A 20996-nucleotide genomic window follows, 5' to 3' on the forward strand; every position below is an offset into this window, starting at 1 on the left:
GAGAGAGAGAGAGAGAGAGAGAGAGAGAGAGAGAGAGAGAGAGAGAGAGAGAGAGCGAGAGCGAGAGCGAGCCACCCTAGCCTCATCCTCAGGAACATGGTCCACCTCTTTGGAACTGAGTTCTCTTACTGGCCCAGAGTTTACCAACTAGGCTAGATCATCTTGCCAGAGAACCCCGAGGATACTGCTGTCTGCCTTCCCATGCTAGGACTACAGCTTGAGCTACTGGGTCTGGGGACTGAGTTGATGTCCTTGGGCTTCCAATGCAAATGCTTTACCAAGTGAGCAGTCCTCCAGCCTGAAGTAACTTAATTAAAATAAAAATTTCTTCATAAAAAGACAACTTTGGTATCAGGTATTAAATTCTCTTCCATGGGCTAGAGAGACAGCTCAGAGGTTAAGAGCACTGCCTGCTCTTCCAGAAGACCTGAGTCCAATTCCCAGCATCCACATGGTGGCTCACAGCCACTGCAGGTATACATGCATGGCAGAACCCTGTATAGATAATAATTAAAAAAAATCATATTTTATTGTGCTGTCTAGACACACAATGCTCCACATGACACCTATGGAGGGGAGGTGGTTTTGGTTTTTGCAAGGATTGCATTATCTAACCCTGGCTGGCCCAGAACTTGCTTTGTAGACCAGGCTGGCCTTGAACTCACAGAGATCCGCCTGCCTCTGCCTCCTCCTCAGTGCTCCTGACAGGGGTTGTGATTTTTACTAATGTACACAATTTGAAATAGATGTGTTCTAAAGATGGAGTGATTCAGAACTTTAAGAAAGACTCACAAGATGGAGGTACAATTAATAGAATGTTTTCAGTTGAAATCTATTGGTATACAGTACTGGCAGGACTGAAAATTCATTTGTGTCCCACATAATATACTGGTTAATATTTGTAATAGTCTGATAATCTTACCAATAGTCACACTCTTTGATCCAGCAATTGAATTTCTGGTAGATCATCCCTAAAACATAGTCATATGTGTATAAAATAGTGTAATCCTAGTATTATTCCTTGCAGCCTTATGAACTATGACATGATAGACATATGGTAAATATTTCCCAGAATATGAATGATAGCATAAATGTTACAGCCATACAACAATGTACTCTGAGACCATGATGGGATTTTGAGCTAGGGAGATGGCTTGATGTGTAAATCACTTGCCACACAAGTGTGAGGACCTGAGTTTAGATCTCCAGACCCTACATCCAGAAGAGCAGCCCCTGCTTGTAACCTCAGTCCTTGGTGCGGAGGCTGGAGGCTGGAGACAGGAGACCCGAACCAAGGCCAGCAAGGACAGACACCTGAAGTTGTATCTGACCTCCACACCTGTGCTGTGTGCACACAACCCCCGCCCCCACTGCCGCACAAATTAAGAATGTGATCTTTAGATACACTATGAAAATGAAAAATGTGGTACAATACACAGCATACTATTGCTTATATAAGAACAAAAATCAAACTGGGTGTGTGGCTGTGACACAGCTGAAAACCTTGCACCAGGGAGGCTGACAGAGGATCGCTAAAGGTTCACGGTTGGCCTGAGCTACAGAGTGAGACCTCGACTCAAAGAAAAACAAAAGAAAACAGACCTCCACATATCCATAGGAACAGCACAGCACTCACTGCCCAGGGGCTGGGCGGGGGTGGGGGTGGGGCACTGGCAGGACAGCCCTGTGCCTCTGCGTGCGCCTTTGTAGCTTAGTAGCGGTGTGCCCAGGCACCAAGCTCTTCATAAATTCCACAGTGACCCCCGGGAAGATGGCAGCTATTACCATCACCATGTGTTTGGTGAGGTTTACTTCCATACCTGGTATTCTGTCTCATTGGTCTTCACTGTCTTGAAGCCATCTTGCTTACTTATGATCTTCTGCAGCTGAAAAGATTACAGACACGACTTTACAAGTCTGTCTAATGAAGTTTTCAAAATAACCTGAGAACAGACGCTAGGCTGTAATTACAGGACATCTGCTAGTTGTCTGTGGGCTGACTGGACATGTAAAACTACAGGGGGACGAGACGGAAAGGCCACTATGGCCAGAGTCTCCTGCTCAGCAGCAGCTCCAACAGCCAGGCTCTAAAATCTGTGAGGCTGTCTCCCTCTCAGTGACTTTTATTCAGGCTTGTTTCTTAGACCACTGAGAGTTCAACAACCACAATGCAAAATACACACCACACACACGGCTTTTCTACACACCCCCCTTTTTTTGTAACACGTTGAAAGACTTATGTTTTTATTAATTATAAAACTGTAACAGTTTCTTAAAACTGAGTATGTTAAATAACCTACCTACCTTTCAGAGTCATTTGTACCAGTCTTCAGATGGAAAGCAAATTAAAAGAAAAGGATTTAAAAAAAAAATGAGATGTGCACAAAATCTCAAACCATGGCTTAAATCAATTAGGAAAAAACCATCAGGACTTTTTTTTTTTTTTTTTAATGTGATTTGTTAGTAATTTACAAACTGCTGACATTAGAACACAAAATGTCAATCTATACTTGGCGCCTCCTCCAGTGTCTGTTTAGACCAACTGCTCATGGTGGGTTCTCTAACTCCCTCCCTCCATCCCTCCTTCCTTCCTTCCCTCCCTCCCTCCCTCCCTCCAAGCTCAGTGTTCCTCCTGACTTAAGCCTCTATACTGGTTTGACCTTTTGGGCCGCCTACCACTGCAAAATCAATGGCAGTGCCAGGCTTTTCCTATTCCTTCCTTTGCTCAACACCTTTACTTCTTTCGTGCAAGACAGGACTACCCAGCAAGCAGCACCCGGCCTCGGGCAGGAGCAGTGCACACTAACCTGCTTAGCTTATCTATGCTTCTCCTGGAGTTTCCTGCTTGGTTACTGGTCACATCCATTAAAACGCAGAGCCTAGCCTTGTCCTCTCGGTAGCAGTTCTCACTGTACTCCATCTGGTCCTCCTGAATGTCCATGGAAGCAGTCCTAGCTTTTCTTCTAAATTAAGCCCACCTAGTTTTCAAGTGGATCTGGATAATGCACACTGCTTTGCACATGCCTTTTTTCTTTCAGCGTGTTGTCTCAAGATTCATCCCTGTGGCTTGTTTCTATTCACTGGTAAATTGTGTCATACTGTCTGACTACACTATTCAACTATTTATCTGCCTGGTGGTCCTTGTCTGCTATTTTGGCTACTATAAATCAAACTGTCATGATCACTTTTTGTACAGCTTAATTTAATGGACACTGGTTTAATTTTTCCTTGACGAGATACACAGCAGGGGAACTGGACTGTTGAACTTTATTTAAAAACAAAATCAAAACGGTCAAAGTTTACTTTTCCAAAGTGAACTGAAGCTCTGGCTACCCTGGAACTTGCTCTGTAGACCAGGCTTGAATTCATAGAGATCCATCTGACTCTGCCTCCCAACTATGAGATTAAAGGCGTGCATACCTGGCCTCTGGAGCACTGGCTGTCATGGGCTCATGGGCCTCTTTAATAGCCGTTATTCTTCTGGGAGTGTGCTATTTACCACTATCGCTTTTAAACTTGCATTTCCTTAATGTAAGGATACCTTCTCCCATGCTTACCACTCATTTTTGTACTTTTTTTTCTTGTAAAATGTCAACTATAGTTTTACCATAAAAAAAGTTACTAACCAGTAAAACTTCATTACATATTTTAGATACAGTTCCCTTGCTAGACAAGTGTCTGGAAATATTCTATTCCCAATCTCTTTCCTGTCCATTTATTTTCTCACATGTATCCTGGGCTGGCCTTGGACCTGAAATCCTCTTGCCTTAGCCTCTGAAGCATCAGTGTTAGAGATATACACACATATGCCTGGGTATAATCCCCATAGCATTCTTTAGCACAAATTTTTCATTGTGGTGAAGAAAACCCATCATGGCTGCCTTTTGTGGATGCCCTAAGAGACTGCCTTGGGCTGGGACTGAAGTTCAGTGGTAGAGCATTTACCTATCATTGAGGAGACCTTGGGGTTGCATCCCCCCCCAAACTGTGAACAAAACCACAAGAACCACACCATAGCACACCAAACCAAAAGACTCTGCCTCCCCTAGATTCTGAAGATATCTGATAATATTTTCAACCTGAAAATTTAACTATTTTTGTGTCTGGCTAATTTTTTAAATACACATCAGTTGTTCTAGCACAATTTGTTAATTAAAAATGTTTCTTGACTTGGAGCTTTTAAGGGAAGTAAGTGAATGCACAATCTGTCTTTTTCCACGGACCGACTCCACATTGGTACCCACCATGCACTGGGTCCTGACGTCAGCTGCTGCCTCAGCCAGCTTTGCTGGTTTCTCAAGACCCATGTGCCCCAGCCCTCTACTTTGACTTGTACACTTAATTATTTTTACTTTTTAAAATTAAACCTTGTTTTTGCAGTACTAGGGATCAGAACCCAGAGCTTTGTGCATGCTAGGTAACCCACACATACATTTCAAAAATCATTTCGCCAGTTTCTATAAAAACATCTGCTTGTCATTTGCAACTTGAGATTTGTCTTGACACATCCAAACTCATTAACATCTGTGTCTCTACTCGTATCCCTTCTCCTGTTTTTATCAGCAACACTTTCTTTGCTTTTTAAAGAGATTTATTTAGAGTGTTTTGCCTATATGTTTATATGTGTACCACATGGCTGACTGGTGCCCATGGAGGTCAGAAGGGGTTGGGTCCCCTGGAACTGGAGTTATGGATGGTTGTGAACCATCATGTGGTTGCTGGGAGCTGAACCCTATCCCTCTGCAAGAGCAACAAGTGTTCTTAATGCTGAATCAGCTTTCCAGATCCTATGACAACACTTGAAGTTTCAGGGCAAGGTCTCTGTTAAACTTATTAGTTCATATTGTCCTAAGTAGACTGACTTTCTATCTATTTCTCCCACAGGAATCTACTTAATCTCTGCATAATAACCTTCTCTCTGGGGCTCACTTTAACCTCACTTGTTTGAATGGGTTGTGCTTTCGTTGATGGATCCTTTTTCTGTGGAGCTCTGTCAGCTGGCAATAAAAGCCAGATTTGACTTCTTCCATTCTAACCTTTACATGTGTGTTTTAATTTATTTTTCTCTTCTTGAATGGTTGCTATCACTGGAATGTTCAGCAAGATGCTGAACACAAGAGTTAAAACATACCTCTTAGGCTGGACAGATGGCTCAGTGGTTAAGAGCACTGTCTGCTCTTCCCAAAATCCAGAGTTCAAATCCCAGAAACCATATGGTGGCTCACAACCATCTGTAATGAGATCTGACACACCCTTCTGGTGTGTCTGAAGTCAGCTACAGTGTACTTAGATATAATAATAAAATAAATCTTTTTTTTTTTTTTTTTTTAAAAAAAGACACCTCTTTGCCTTGCTCCCGATTCTGCAGGGAAGGCCCTCAGGATCCCTCACCTCTCAAGCAAGATGCTAGGTTTGCTTTTTAGTTTCTTAGTGCTGCGGACTGAACTCAGAGTCGGATGCAGTTTAGCATGTGAGCTCTTGAGCTACACCCCAGCCTCTAAGCATTTGTAACTGCGCTTTATCAGAATGAAGACATTATTTCCTACTTCCCTGACTTTTAACCATGGTTCATTTGGTTAAGTGCCTAGTGTATACGGACATGATTAGCTGGGCATGGTGGTGCATGCATTTGGATCTGTGGCCTTTGGAGGTGGAGGCAGAAGGATCATAGCCAGGCTGGGTGTTACATAAGAGCTGTCTCATAAAGCCAAAGGTCAACACAGAAAACAGACAGTACATGTACACATGGCCTTTTCTGCTCTGTGACTATGTCATATGTTGGACTGCACGAATTGATTTCTTACCTATGGAACTCACTGCATCCCATAAAGATTGGTTTGCCTTTTCTGGGTAAGCGCTTCTGTATTTTAGCTTATGAGAACAGGACTAGAAGTTACTTCCTGGCAGGCCTTCCCCTAGTAACTCCCCCTGCTTTCTTCTGTCGTGCGTCTGAAGGGTTTGTAGAGGTTTGGCACTGCCTCCTTTTAGCCCCAGTGAACCTCTCTGCACTTGACTGTTTCTCTGTGGGAAGATTTTGGGATAGTGATTTTTAGGCTTCTGATAGAGGCTGTTCAGTTACATGCCATGCCTTGTTAGTTTTGTTTAAGAAATGTGTGCATTTCATCTGAACACACACGAGCTGCTGTCAGAGCACTCCATGTCTGTACCTGGCTGTCTGTAGCATCTGTGGTACTGTCTCCTTTGAGCCAAAGTATTGTTACTGTACCTTCCTTTACTTGTAGAGTATTTATTAATATTGGTGAAAGTTTATCATGGGGTTAAGAGCACTTGTTGCTCTTGTGGACGCTACATACAAGAGCAGTGGTCCTGAGCCTTCCTAACACTTTCTAATGCCGTGACCTTTTAGTACAGTTCCTCATGTTGTGGGAACCCACAGCCATAAAATTATGTCATTGTACTTCATAACTGTAGTTTTGCTACTGTTATGAATTGTAATGTAAATATCTGATATGCAGGATATCTGATATGCAACCCCCAGGTTGAGAACCACTGTGAGAATCTGGATTTGGTTTGCGCACACAAGTGATTCTAAGGGATGTGAAGCTCTCTTCTGGCCTTCATGGGTAGTTATACATGCGATACACAGAAAATATGAGGACAAAACACCCATATACAAAAAGTAAAAATAAACAATTCTCTCACAAGTTATTGTGTAAATAAGTAATTTTTAAGACATCATACAAAGGATGTTTTGCCTGAGTGTATGAGTGTGCACTACTGTATTCCTGCTGCTTATAGAGATAAGAAGAGGGTGCTGGAGGTCTTGAAGCTATAGCTACAGCCTGTTGTGAGCTGCCATGTGATACTGGGGATTGGATCTGGGTCTAGTGTGACACAGACACACAAACACACTAAATGTGACTTTAGAGTGCTTGTATTCGGCTTTGTACTGACACTTCCATTTGAGAATATGAACTTAAACACCTCAGTTCAACACTTAGGCCAGAGGGTCTTTCTTTTCCCCTTGACTCTCTCTAACATAGTAGCAAAGGACCAGCTCATGTAACAAGCCATATGTGCCTGCTTTATGAGGTCAGCACAGCTGGATGTGCTGCGGAGACTGCAGTGAGGGACAGGAAGCACCCTAGCCACCTCTGAGCTTCCATTCTAATGGGCGGAAGAGAATAGACAAGGAGTAATGGCAGTGCTGAGCTAACCCATTGGAACAGGGGTGGGAGAGAGACTGCTGAGGTTTTGGGAGGCTTCCTCCAGGCAGCACTCCTTGATGACACTTGAAAGTGCTGGAAGGAGTGAGATAAGGAGATCCAAGCTCAGGGAAGAGCAAGGATTTGGGCGTAGCGATGCTATGTCATACAAACAGATAGGTAAAGATAAAGCAAAGAAGCTGTAAAAGATCCTTCAGTGCCCAACTGCTGGGTGCAAACTCTGAAAGACCAAGAATGAATCAATTATCTGAATCTCTGTTCATCAACACTTTCAATTTCAGGCTGAAAATGAGTTATGCAGAGTCAGTTTTGCTTCTCTTTGCTCCCAGGACAGTTTACATTCGGGAATGGGAGAATCACTGAAGACCAAGGAGGATAAACTTTCCTGAAGGCTTTCCTACTCAGTTAGCAGCAACTCTAGCAGGTGTATGTTAGCTGGACAAACTGCCAACACTCTATTTTAGGAGTACAGTGCTTGCCACCGGTGTGAAAGCAATTCGGAATGAAAGGACCACCTAAGGAGTGGTTTCTCCCAGGGGACAGACTGGTCATTAATCTACCGTCTAGAGGAGCTGCTTTAAAACCCTGGCACTTAGCCCACAAGCAGATGTATCATCTATCAAGGTGAAGATTACATGGATTAACTATTACTGGCTTTGATCACTGTCTACACTGTTTATCTCACCTGACAGAGAACAATTCATGTAGACTCTTTCACCAGCACTCAGGGGAAGAAGTGAGCATAGCACTTTCTAACACAGTTTTCATCCAGATGTTAATAAAACACAAACATTCACAAGTATCAAAGTCACAAACTGAGGCAATTTAAATTTTAGGACACTTTCAAAAGATATTACAGAAATGTATCCTATCACTGCACCATCATACCTGGCTCTTTCAAGAAAAAATATATTTATATAAAATATCATATCTTTAATATGTACATATACAATATTATATTTATATAGGTTTATTAATAAAAGGATCATAGAAGTAAACAGATAAAATAATATAAATATAGTTTTCTTCCTTGAAATACTTTCTTCAAAAATTAACATACATGTAAGTCTCCTTGGCTATCAAGTTCCAATTCTGTAGCTAGCACCAAGAACCCTTTATAGATGTACAAGGTTAGCTTAATACCCTCAACCTTCAAGCAATCAGTGATATTTTCTGCCCTCCCTGTCTCTGTCTCTGTCTCTCTCTTTGTCCCCATCTCTCTCTCTGTCTCTGTCTCTCTCTGTGTACACACATGTAGGAGTCACAGACCAATCTTGGGCATTCTGCCAATAGTCTTCACTGTCTTGAAGGCATCTTGAATATCTAAGATCTTCTGTAGCTACAAAGATTCTATCTATAGTTTTGTGATTTTTGCCTCATGTTACCCCCAAACATTACTGAAATGCAACCAACTCTGAGCTCTGCAAGCCTGCTGGTGACACCTGCAGGGACTCTTGTTCAGTCTGTCTTAGAAAGTCACCTCTACTACACTACTGTAAAGATACATACCTCATGACTACACAAGGTTTTCCAGGTTTTGGAGAATCACACATACGCAAATTCTAGCAGCTTGATTAACCCGACAGGATCAACTCTATGGCTCATGGCCTCTCTACCTAAATGACTGTCCATGTGTTTCTTGGCTCTAAGGTAGATGAGGTAGCTTGTAAACTACAGCACTGATTCTCAGGTTCTTTGTGTGCAACCATATTTCCTTCCTTAGGTTTAAGTTCCTTCTTTAATTATCACTTGTCTCAGAAGGGGAGCTTGTGAGATGGCTTGGAACACTAAAGGCACGCTTGATGGCTGAAGTTTGAACTACTGAATCCATACAGCCATACAGTGGAAGGAGAGAACTGACTTTGACACATGCTCCACCAGGTATGTATGCTCCATACATACATACATACATGTACATAAACACAAAAATAAAAATAATCTCAAAACAATTTCTTAGATTTATTGACAGTAATTCTGCAATCCTATTCTCTAGTCCCTATTTCTCTTTAAACAATTTAAAAATAATTTTCATTTATGTATATGAATGCTTTGTCTGCAGGCATTCATGTGTATCATGTGTGTGCCTGTTGTCTGTGAAGGTCAGAAGTGGGCATAGGATCCCTTGGAACTGGAGTTACAGATGGTTGAGAGCTACCATTAGCTGGGGAGCTGAACCTGGGTCATCTATCCAGCCTGCTTACCTCTCCTTTGAGATGTCTCCAGTCAGTCCCTATCTCTTCAATCGCATTGCACAGCTTGTTGGTGAACATTCCCTCTGTCACTCCTTTCCAAGATTTGCTTGCCTTTCTTTTGGGCTTTCTGGCTCTGGGACTCTGCTTACTGCTCTTGGCAAAACACCCACTTCCATCACTGGAGATGCGATGAGGAGAACTATTTCCTAAGGCGTCTGAACTGTGATAAAAGCATGCTGCTGACAAATTTGCTCCTAGTTACACGGGGAAGATCTGTACTGGCTGGAAGTAAATCATAATCTATGAGGATTCTATATCAAGGCTGCTTTGCCAAATATCTTTACATAGTTGCTGCCTTTTATTGTAAAACATCTTTTCTGGACAGAGTCTCGCCAGGTAGCCTGGGCTGCTGTGAACTTTGTGACCCTTCTGCCTTAGCCTCCTGAGTGCAGTTTGCTGAACTTCAAAGAAAATGACACTGGAACTGCAGAGGATACATACATTACATACATACTTAGGCAAGGAAAGTGACAAGAAGAAATTTAGTCTATCCAACTAAAAGACAAGCTTCATTCTACATCAGACATTTAACTTAATCATCTGTTGTTATATAGGTATTTTTGTTTATTGCCAGGTGTGTATCTGTGTGATTGAGCAAGTGTGTGCATGCGTGAGATATGCAGGTATGTGTGTGTCTGTGTTTGTGCAAAGGCCAGAACACCATGATGGATGTCCTTTTCTATCACTCTCTGTCCTATCCCTGGAGACAGGGTCTCTCACCGAATCTGAAACTCCCTGGTTCTTGTTAACCTGGCTGGCCAGCAAGCTCTTGAGACCCCGCATACTGGTGTTAGACATGTGCAGCCATCTGTGGGTGCTACTGATCTTCATCCAGGCCCACATGCTCATGCAGAGAGCACTCTCAGCCACTGAGACATCTCCCTAGCCTAGGGTCTTCATTTCTAAAAAGTGAACCCCCCACCCCCCACTTAACAAGCTTTTAAAATGAACAGACTCAGCACTCCAAGTGACTGCAGGTAAACAGTCTGTGCACCTGAGCCCCAAGCATCCATCCGCCACTCTACAGCCCACTCAGGGTCACATCATCTACCCTGTCTCCTCATATGCATATGTGGGCTCATCTATTCTAGGTCACTGCTAAAGATGTGAAGCACTGGCAAGCCTACTTTTGGAGGGGTTCAACTGTTTTATAGTTCTTTCTCTATTTAGGATCTTTTCTGGTCTTCCTCTGTTCCAAGGCTTTGTGATAGTTTCTTGTGTAAAACAAACCATTTCCAAAGCTACGGTATTGAACAGTGACAAAAAGAATTATTGGGTGAATTTTTATAGAGAACATCATACACCATACAGAGCCACATAACTGTACTGATCAAGACTTGAAGTATTTTCAGTATTTCAGCCTTTCTTCTCTCTCCCTCACTTTCCTCTTGGAGGCAATCAACCCCGCATTCCTCTTGGGCTCCAGACAACCAATGGTCTGCTTTCCTTTAGTACTAACACAAAGAACACACAATTTATACTTTTTTTTTCATTTGGATTCATCCTTACTGTTGTGATTGCTTAATTCTTTTTCCGCTTTTGCTGCTGAGTAGAATTCTACTGCACACATAACATTTATTTACCTAATTTCTGTTGACAAACATTTTGGTAGTTCCCAGATTGGAGCTATTATGGACATTCATATCCAGGCCCTAATATATGCTTTCTACCTTCAAGGCATTTGTTTGAGGCAGGGTCTCATTATGTAGCCTTGGCTGGCCAGGAGCTTGATGTATAGACCAGGCTGGCCTTCAACTTACAGAGATTCACTTGCCAGCTAGTGTGTGTGTGTGTGTGTGTGTGTGTGTGTTTGAGACAGGGCTCCTCTGTGTAGTCCTGGCTGTCCTGAAACTCACTCTGTAGACCAGGCTAGCCTTGAACTCAGAAATCCACCTGCCTCTGCCTCCCGAGTGCTGGGATTAAAGGCGTGTGCCACCACACCTGGCTTATTTTGTGTTTTTTTTTTTTTTTTTTAAAGATTAATTTATTTATTATATGTAAGTACACTGTAGCTGTCTTCAGACACTCCAGAAGAGGGCGTCAGATCTTGTTACGGATGGTTATGAGCCACCATGTGGTTGCTGGGATTTGAACTCCGGACCTTCGGAAGACCAGTCGGGTGCTCTTACCCACTGAGCCATCTCACCAGCCCTTATTTTGTGTTTTTGAGGTAGGGTCTCTCTCTGTGGCCCAGGCTAGTTTAGAACTCACTCTATAGCTTTGATAGGTCTAGAACTCAGGGCAATCCTTCAAAATTATATAAGTACTGGGATTACCAGCTTGAGCCAGCACACCTACCTGTATATTCTCTTTTCTTTGACTACTAATCTTGGAATAAAATTCCCAAGTCATATGCAAAACATGTATTTAACTTTGAAGCAGATAGAAATGTGTTTTTCAACTCAGCATCATCTTATTTCTAATACACACACACACACACACACACACACACACACACACACACACACTAAAGAGAGTGTTATGTGTTTCACATCTCAAGGCTTAAAAAAAGCACTGGGAAGAGAAAGGCAGGTGGCTCTCTGTGAGTTTGAGGCCAACCTGGTATATATAGTGACTTCAGGACAGTCAGAGCTACATAAAGACACCCTGTTTTGGAAAACAAAAATCAGAATTCCATCAAACCTAAACCCCCAAACCCAACCAACCAACCAAAGTGCTACAAAATCAGCCATGTATGTACACAAATGCCAGGTCACATATCCCCATTAGCTCACCAATGCTGCCCACAGTCAACTAAGTTATGGACTGTGCATCCACATATCCCTCTGCATGTAACTACAGAGCATACTCAGCAGTTTACACTGAAGTATTTCTTTCATATCATTACCTACTTTTAAGAAACAGAATGGGGGCTAGAGAGATGGCTCAGAGGTTAAGAACACTGATTGTTCTTCCAGAGGTCCTGAGTTCAATTCCCAGCAACCACATGGTGGCTCACGGCCATTTGTAGTGAGATCTGATGCCCTCTTCTGGCGTGTCTGAAGACAGCTACAGTGTACTCATATATGCTAAGTAAATAAACAATTAGAAATTTAACAAAAAAGAAACAGAATGGATTTCTTTGTTTGGAGATTTGGAAAACATATTATTAAACACTTCAGATGTAGTTACATCTTTTCAAATATTAGCTGTATATGGTTCCTAAAAAAATTTGCACCAATGAAGGCTTACATTTCTATTATTCTTTTTTGATATGAGACTAATTTAAAACATATGGTTAACAGGCATTCTTTAAAACATATGGTCTATGAATCCCTTTTTACTTTATAATTATACACTGAAGTCATGAAAACAAAATCATAAAAATGCAGATGTTCAAAGCTCATTTCTCTTTTTAGAATTTTATGCTTTAGTCACTTGTCAATGTCCCCAAGACTGTATTTCAGAAAGTATTTTTAAAAATGTATCATTTTATATATATGCCTTTTGCGTGCATGCAGGTTTGTGCACAATGTGTGTGTCTGGTGCTGCAGGGGTCAAAAAGGGTGTCAGATCTCCTGGGACTGGAGTTACAGACAGCTGTAAGCTGTTACATGGATGCTGGGAACTGAACCCATGTCCTCTGGAGGAGCTGCAAGTGTCCTGTACTGCGGAGCCATTAGGAAAAAGTTTTGGATAAGAAAGTGGTTTGATGTTTCATATGTAAACAGAGATGGTTTTGATCTTTAAGGAAATGCACAATGACTACACAAGCACCAGGTACTTTACAATAACCCAACAAGTATGTGCTCACCTTAACAAACTCCTTTCTCTCAATCATCTCATTACCATCTGCATCCAGCATTTTAAAAGCAACGTGGAACCCAGAGTGAGGTTCTGCAAGGAGATGAACCACGAACAATTATTTAGTTGTTAGGTGGAAGCTAAGTATTTGTAGCTAGAAAAACCTTCAAACTTGAAGTAAATGACCAGGAAGTATATGAGCAAGAGCTGGACAGAGAAAAGAAGGATCAGTTTTTCTTTCTTTCCTTTTGTTTTCGAGACACGACTGTCTTTCAAACCGTACTTGATGCTAGAGCTCCTGCGTCTTGGCATCTCCCAGGAGCTGTGACTGTGCTGTTTGTCCTCTCCAGCAAAGCACTGTGGAAACTTGTTTCCTCACCGCCACCCTGGTCTCCCTCTGTTCTCACAGCACTCCTGGCAGTTTCACAGCAATTATTATCGCTATTATCATTATTATTACTATCATCATTACTTTCTTAGTTTTTTTAACTTTTAATTTTGCCATTTTTTGGACATAATATAATAATGTATAGTGGCAGGCCAATATATCTCTAATAGAATATGTAAAATTTACACATCTACAGAACACTTAGCAAGACTAAGATATTAACACTGGTACAGCATTATGAACCATGAATAGCAGATTCTATATTTTTCACTAATGCTGTGTTTTGTTTTAGAATGCAGCAAAGTATGCTGCATTAAATCACCAAGTCTACTTAGTGTCATCTATATCTGGGAGTCCCTTGGTCTTTTCCTAGTTTTCACCACTAGAAAACTTTTGAAGGACAAGAATATTGTTCAATGTGAACTAAGGTTGTTTTTTAAAAAAATTCCCAAGAGGCCAAACATGGTGGCCCATTCTTTAATCACAGAGACAGAGGCACATAGATCTCTGTGAGCTCAAGAGAGCGCCAAGCCAGTCTGGGTCACACTGTGAGACTCTCTCTCAACAACACAAAACCTAGCCCCCCATCCCCCAAAAATAAAACAACAAAATTCTCTCTCTCTGAGGAGGCTTTCTCAGAAAACATTAACCATGATTTTTTTCTTTCCTATTTTCTCAGATAATACTAGCCATGACCTTTTTCTGGGTATGGAGAGAGAGGAGATCTCAGAACACACTCTAATTTAACATTATTTTGTTAAGGTTCCTGTGTGTGTGTGTGTATGTGTGTGTGCATGTGTGTATGTACGTGTGTATGTCTCTGTGTGCGTGTGTGTGTATGTATATGTCTGTGTGTGTGTGCGTGTGTGTGTGTGCGTGTGTGTATGTACGTGTATGTCTCTGTGTGCGCGTGTGTGTATGTATATGTCTGTGTGTGTGTGTGTGTGTGCGTGTGTGTATGTATATGTCTCTGTGTGTGTGTGTGCATGTGTGTATGTATATGTCTCTGTGTGTGTGTGTGTGTGTGCACATGGAAGCCAGTACTTTGGATGGCTCTTGTTATTGCTCTGCACCCTCCTGCCCTCCCAGAATCTGGAGGTTTCCTGCTGTTTCACTGGACTGGCTAAGCAGTGAGCCCGTCTCTCATCTGGGACCGCCTTCACGCCTGGCTTGCCTGATGCTGGGCTCCTGAGCTCGTGCTCTTACGTTTGTATAGTAGCGCTTTACCTAAATGGATCCATCTCCCTAGCCCTATTACCAATGTGTTTAGTGATGAAGAGGTAAATTCCAAATTTCAAAAGTCCTGCTTGTTAAGGATATGATGCCACATATCCTTAAAGAGAAGTGGCACGATATACTTACTTGTGAGGATTGTAAGCAAGAAAAGATACTCAGTATATGAAATTACCCCTGGAGGAGAAAAAGAAGAACAAATCAGGAGATACATTTTAGATGAGAACCACGAAATAACTAATACTGAAACATCACCTCCGTGAAAATAGACATTTTAACACTGTATCTCTTTGGTCCAGTGGAAACCACTGTATAACAAGATCTGAAATACAGCCTGGGTTTAAAATGAAAGACCCATGCTTCATCAAGTTTTAGGAGGTCATGAGAGTGAATCTTCTGTGCCACTGGACTGGGCCATGGACTGGACATTATTTTTAGGTGTGTCTAGGAGGGCTCTCCAGTTGAAACTAGACTGTGAATGGGTAGATGCAGTATAGTGGACTGATCTCTCACACGTGGGCATCACCTAGTCTGTCCAGCAGGATGATGAGGAAGGTGGAATTCTCCCTTCTCCCTTTCCTTGCCTGCTAGGCATCACACTTCATCCTCTACCCTGCCACTGGGTCTTCCAGTCCTGGCTCAGTTAAGATCCTCTCTTCTCCAATGACTCTAGCTTGTGTCAAGTTGACAAAACACTAGCCAGCACAGATGGGCAAGTGGCTTGAGCCCAGCTGGTGACTAGGCTGCAGGGTGTGGCTCTAGGCACTGGTTCAGGGACAATTCATGACTGAAGTTGGGCTGCTATGAAGAGTACTACGTGATTTCTACTGAGAATGCTGGGTTACTGACTTCTTTTGTGGGGAGGGTGTGTGTGGACTTGATGATCTGAGAGTTATACTTAGAAATATGAGGCCATGGGCAAGTGACTGGAGTTGACACGAGTTAGTATTCAGCGCCTGAGAGCCCATATTTAACTGCAGGGCTTGAAAAATGGGTACTGGGTATGTCTGAGCTCCAAATCAAGCTAGTTTTGGAACTAGCTCTATATTTGGTCACTTAACAAACTTTCCTGTTGAGTTTTTTGCTGCTGCAATTAGAATGTCAACAGTAAACACACACTATCAACAATTCAACAACAGACAAAAACCACACAGAATAATGACACTTACTTATATATTATTATGTTAGATAAGGAAACTCAAGTTCACTGTCAACTCCCGAGTCTTACTTGTCCTTTGATCCTCACCTCTCACTGTATTATTGTGAAACTAACCCTTCAGATCACACCACTCTTTGAAGCCTCCCAAGTAAAAGCTCTGAATGCTGGGCACTGACTTCCTAGTCGGTCGCCAGCTCTCTGTTTCCTTGATTTTAGAGCAGTTGTGCTTTCTCAGACATATGAGGACATAGATAAGTCTTCAGATACTCTATGAGGACTATTCAGCGTTTACATGAAGGGAGAATAAATTCTATGTGTTTGTCATGTCTTGCTCCTGGCAGAAGTGCTCTAATGCTAGCTTGAGGATCAAAGCATTTCATCCTTTGGCAGCCTGAAAAAAAAAAAAGTGGAAAATAGTGTTTTTCTATATTTCAAAGGAATACAGCGAAAGAAAAAAAATGAAAGAAAAAAAAGCCCAACTTGTAGATTGTACTGGGCTTGGTGCCAAAGGAGATCTCCTTTCTTTAAACACAGGTAAATGTCCTTTAAGCATAGACAAGTTTTAAAAAGGAAAATTCCAGTGTCTTTCTCTGAAACACTGACTTAAAAGTAAAAGGTTTAAATAAACACTGTTGAGAAGGTATAAAAACACAAGCTGTGCTCAGGACGCATTACAAACACCAGAGAGGCAGCAGCGGCCAGCATCTGCCTCAGAAAGTGGCTCTGAGAGCCCGGCCTGGGCCTCAGGGGAGCGGTGCGGTGCCTGTTTGTTCCCCGGAAGGGAACGGAGCACTGCTGACTGGCAGTTTCAAAGCTGCACAATAAACAGGGAAATATCTTTTCATTATTTATTTATTTAATATGTATTGGTAGTTTGTCTGCATATGTCTTTGTGCCATATGCATGAGTGACAGACAGGTGTGATCTGCCATGTGGGCACTGGGAATTGAACCTGGGCCCTCTGAGAGAATAGTCAGTGCTTTCAACCACCAAGTCAACTTTCCAGCCCAAATATGGAAATTTTTTTTTTTTTTTTTTTTTTGGTTTTTCGAGACAGGGTTTCTCTGTAAAGCCCTAGCTGTCCTGGAACTCACTTTGTAGACCAGGCTGGCCTCGAACTCAGAAATCTACCTGCCTCTGCCTCCCAAGTGCTGGGATTAAAGGAGTGCACCACTACCGCCCGGCCGGAAATGTTTTTTTAAAAAACATATTGTTAAACAATATTTTTTTTGGTTCTTTGTTTTTTTTTCTTTATTGTTAAAATTTTAATAAAGACTTTGAAAGGGGCATTTGGAGAGATAAGCAAACAATTCTTACACTTCCAGAAACATTCGAAGTTGGAACCACATTCAAACACGAGTATATTCAGTTAACAGCAACAACATGTCTTGAAATTAACGGTCAGCACATCCTTGAGGAAAGTGATATTGAGAATCTAGCTGGGTTTAAAAATGCAGAATAATCATAACTTATAATTTACTTTTCTTTGTAATGCATAGTGAATTCTTTTTATTTTATCTCAAAAACATTATGCCTTTTGCTGGTTATGCTATCAATTCTGATAAATCTTATATTGGGTGAAACAGAGCAATGTAAATTGTTATTTACACAGTTTTATTAACATTGATAATGTACAGGTGAATAAAACTGCTGTTGAATCTTTCCTTCTTCCCTAGAATTTTTTTTTTTTCTGAGACAGGGTTTCTCTGTATAGCCCTGGCTGTCCTGGAACTCACTAGGTAGACCAGGCTGGCCCTGAACTCAGAAATCCGCCTGCCTCTGCCTCCCAAGTGCTGGGATTAAAGGCGTGCGCCACCATGCCTGGTGTGTTCTCTAGAAATTTATATTTCAATGGAAAACTAAAACAAGCAAACAACAATTCCTTCCTCAAAGTTCTTTTATTTGTTAAAGTCCATTATGAATTAGCATGGCCGACTCTGGAATCCCTGTTAAGATAAGGCCATGGTACGGCAGGAAGGCATCCGCAGGGGGGGGTGTAGCTGAGAAGGATGGCCCTGTCCACTGGCTGGGTCTGGACTGACTGAGAAGGGACCATGGAGAAGGCATGGATGCCAGAATTGATCTTTCTCTGCCTCCTCCTTGTCATAAATACAGGGAAATGTTGAGTCTCTCGACTCCAGGACACATACATTCCTGCAAATCCCCAATATGAAATTTGTAGATTATCATCTCTTAAAGCACATAGGTTTAGTCTGGTGTTTTGGTTTGGAGGGATCCAATAGAGCAGAGGTTCTTAACCTTCCTCATGCTGTGACCCTTTAATACAGTTCCTTGTGTTCTGGTGACCTCCAACCATAGAATTATTTTGTTGTTACTTCATAACTATAATTTGCTACTGTTATAAATCATAACATAAATGTCTAATATGCAGGGTGGCTGATATGGGACTCATTTGTGAGGTGCAGGTTGAGAATCCCTGCTATAGGGGTTACTGCAGTGTAAAGATCATTTGGTAATTTAGTATATGTAATACGATGAAATTCTGTGCTCTCTACTATATATTGACATGCTGAGAGGTGAACAGAAACTGACAAAACAGCTACTGATTAATATTTACTAATATGCAGAATTATGTGTTTATATGTATTTGGAACAGGCCCTGGAGATCAAACTCAGGACCTTACCTGTTAGCCAGGGGCTCTATACCACCGAGCCATCCCCCTAGAGCTATTTTGAAGTTTCCTAAATGTTTATTTTTCAAACCAACTCTTTCTCCACTGTGTATATTTTCCAACTTCACTGGCAGCTTTCTCTTTGTTTTCATCTTTCTTCATATCTGACTTCCTTCTCTACTGTTCTGTTTAGGATCCATGAATAATTAATTAAACTTTTTCTAAGTAGTCAATGTTCTTAATGGCTTCCTCCAGGACTGTCCTCTACTTGCCAACATAACCCCAGCTTAACTCAACTGCAGCTCTACTGCCCCACATGAGATGCAGGAGGACAATCGGCAGCTGACCAGTGACTCTGTGCTTCATGGACTATATCCCTGCTTAAGGTTTCTCAAAACTCTTGTATTATTTCCTTACCATAGAAGTTTCTTCCAACCTCCTTCCTCTACACATAAGCCCCACTATTCTGTTTTGTCTAGGCTGTTCCCCAATACTTGCTACTAGTTTGCAAACACAGTATGCCAGATGGGCATCATCTATTCATTCTTCCCTCCTGGCACAACAGAAAACCTAGCAGCTGGTGGCATGACAGTCCTTTTGGCATTCAAAGAATCTTCTTTCCCTACTTTCCAGGATTCTGTCTTGCTTAAACCTGCAACCCCTTTCTCCTTCATCAATAAGAAATATGCTCACGCCTCTCCATCCTAACTAAACTAACATGCCCTCAACTCTATGTCTTCACCCTCAGCTTCCCCTGCTTCTAACTCCTCTGCTTGTGTGTAGGCCTTTCAACCAGATTTCACATACTTTTCTCATGATGACACCCAGTTCTCAAAAATTTACAACATGGCTACAGATCTCATTCCCTCACTAACCTATATCACTCCAAGAACCAAGTACTCAGGACAAAAACGGCAGCCTAGTAGCTGGTTTATGTGAATGACAGAGCCGAAGAGCCAGGATCAAATACAGCAGACTGGATTCCAGAGGGAGAAAGGGACCAGCATTAGACATCACAAAGGAGTGACTGGAGAGCTTGTCCACGGGGGATTCAATGCCAAATAGTTCTGGTGGCGCAGCTCCAGTGTGTGGGGCTGGCGAGCAGAAGCCGATCCAAAAGGAAACACAGGTGGCCACGGTGAAGAGCAACAGTGCTCAGCACCCAAGCTCACAGTTGTAGAAGACCAATACCATTTGGGTTTTGGTGAGAAAGCATGGTCCACAGTGCTGAGTGGTTCCATACTGTGTGTATGGACAGTAAAGACCTACATACAAGTATGCAAAGCATTCCTCATGACTTGGAGGGCTATAGCTAGGTGCCATCTTGACCAGGAACCTACTATTTAAGACTGATACCTTGGGGGCCTGAGAACAAAAGATAATTACAAATCTAGGACTCGGAAATCAACTGACCACAGGCCCAGGGTGAGGTGGCTGTGAAGAATTTGCAGGTGTCTGGAGGCTGGGGTCAGAATTATAGGAGGAAGACACCCTGCTCTTGGTGGCTAGGGGCAGATCTTGTCAACCGAGAGGAAGATGGAGTCTGATAGCCCTAAGCTTGAGGCCAGTGGGTAGTTCATCCTCAAGAGGCATCTAGTTGCCAGGAAATCCTGTTGTAAAGACTCAGAATTCTGAAGCTATAGGGAACTCTCTCCACAGCTGCAGCTCTCCAGCAGGCCACTTAGTGAGGTTTGAACATAAAGGGACAGGCCTGTTTGTAGAGATCTCTGTGCGGTTTTTCTTCCCTTACTCCTACCACACTTGGGAGACGCCCTCAAGTATGAGGCTCTTGTGGATACCAACTCCTAAGTCTCCAGAGGATGGGAAAACCTGTCAGGTCTGCAAAGCTAACTGTGGCCAACAGAGGGCCCCTACACTCAAAGGAGGGAAGCTACTCAAGTGAAGACTGCTCTGGCTGACTTCTAACCCGTGTCCAGTTCAGGCTCACAGCAGTGTAAATCATGGCAAGACACAAGTCTGCAAGTTCAATGACAGTGCTCGCAATCACCCACTGCAGAATTTAGTCCTAGAGTGCTCAGAAAGAGCTTCTCTGATACTTCATCTGTTACTGTCATTTCTCTTTTTTTCCCTTTATACTACTTTTTATTAGTATTTTGCCTTTATCCTAGTATTTTAAATTTTTTTATGTGTATAAGTGTTTTTTCTGCATAGGTGAATACATGTGTACCACTTGCATGGCTGGGGCACTCAGAGGTCAGAAAAGGGCACTGGATTCCTGGAACTGGAGTTATGGATTGCTGGGGAGAGATAAGAAAAGGGCACTGGATCCCTGGAACTGGAGTTATGGAAGGGTGCTGGGGAGAGGTAAGAAAAGGGCACTGGGGCTGGGCTGTGGTGGCGCACGCCTTTAATCCCAGCACTAGGGAGGCAGAGGCAGGG

General features: G+C 42.3%; 1 protein-coding gene across 1 annotated transcript in view; it reads right to left on the bottom strand.

Moving 5' to 3' along the window:
- Window positions 1-20996, bottom strand: part of Micu2 (mitochondrial calcium uptake 2) — an 83855-nt gene that overhangs the window by 13765 nt on the left and 49094 nt on the right. The window contains exons 5-7 of the mRNA XM_021202885.2: window positions 14934-14981; window positions 13194-13276; window positions 1813-1886 (exon numbers count right to left, since the gene is read on the bottom strand). Of these exons, the coding sequence (XP_021058544.1) occupies window positions 1813-1886; window positions 13194-13276; window positions 14934-14981 (205 nt within the window). The remainder of the gene's footprint in view (window positions 1-1812; window positions 1887-13193; window positions 13277-14933; window positions 14982-20996) is intronic.

The sequence above is a fragment of the Mus pahari genome, chromosome 8 (assembly GCF_900095145.1).
Source record: "Mus pahari chromosome 8, PAHARI_EIJ_v1.1, whole genome shotgun sequence".
Classification (NCBI taxonomy): Eukaryota; Metazoa; Chordata; class Mammalia; order Rodentia; family Muridae; genus Mus; species Mus pahari.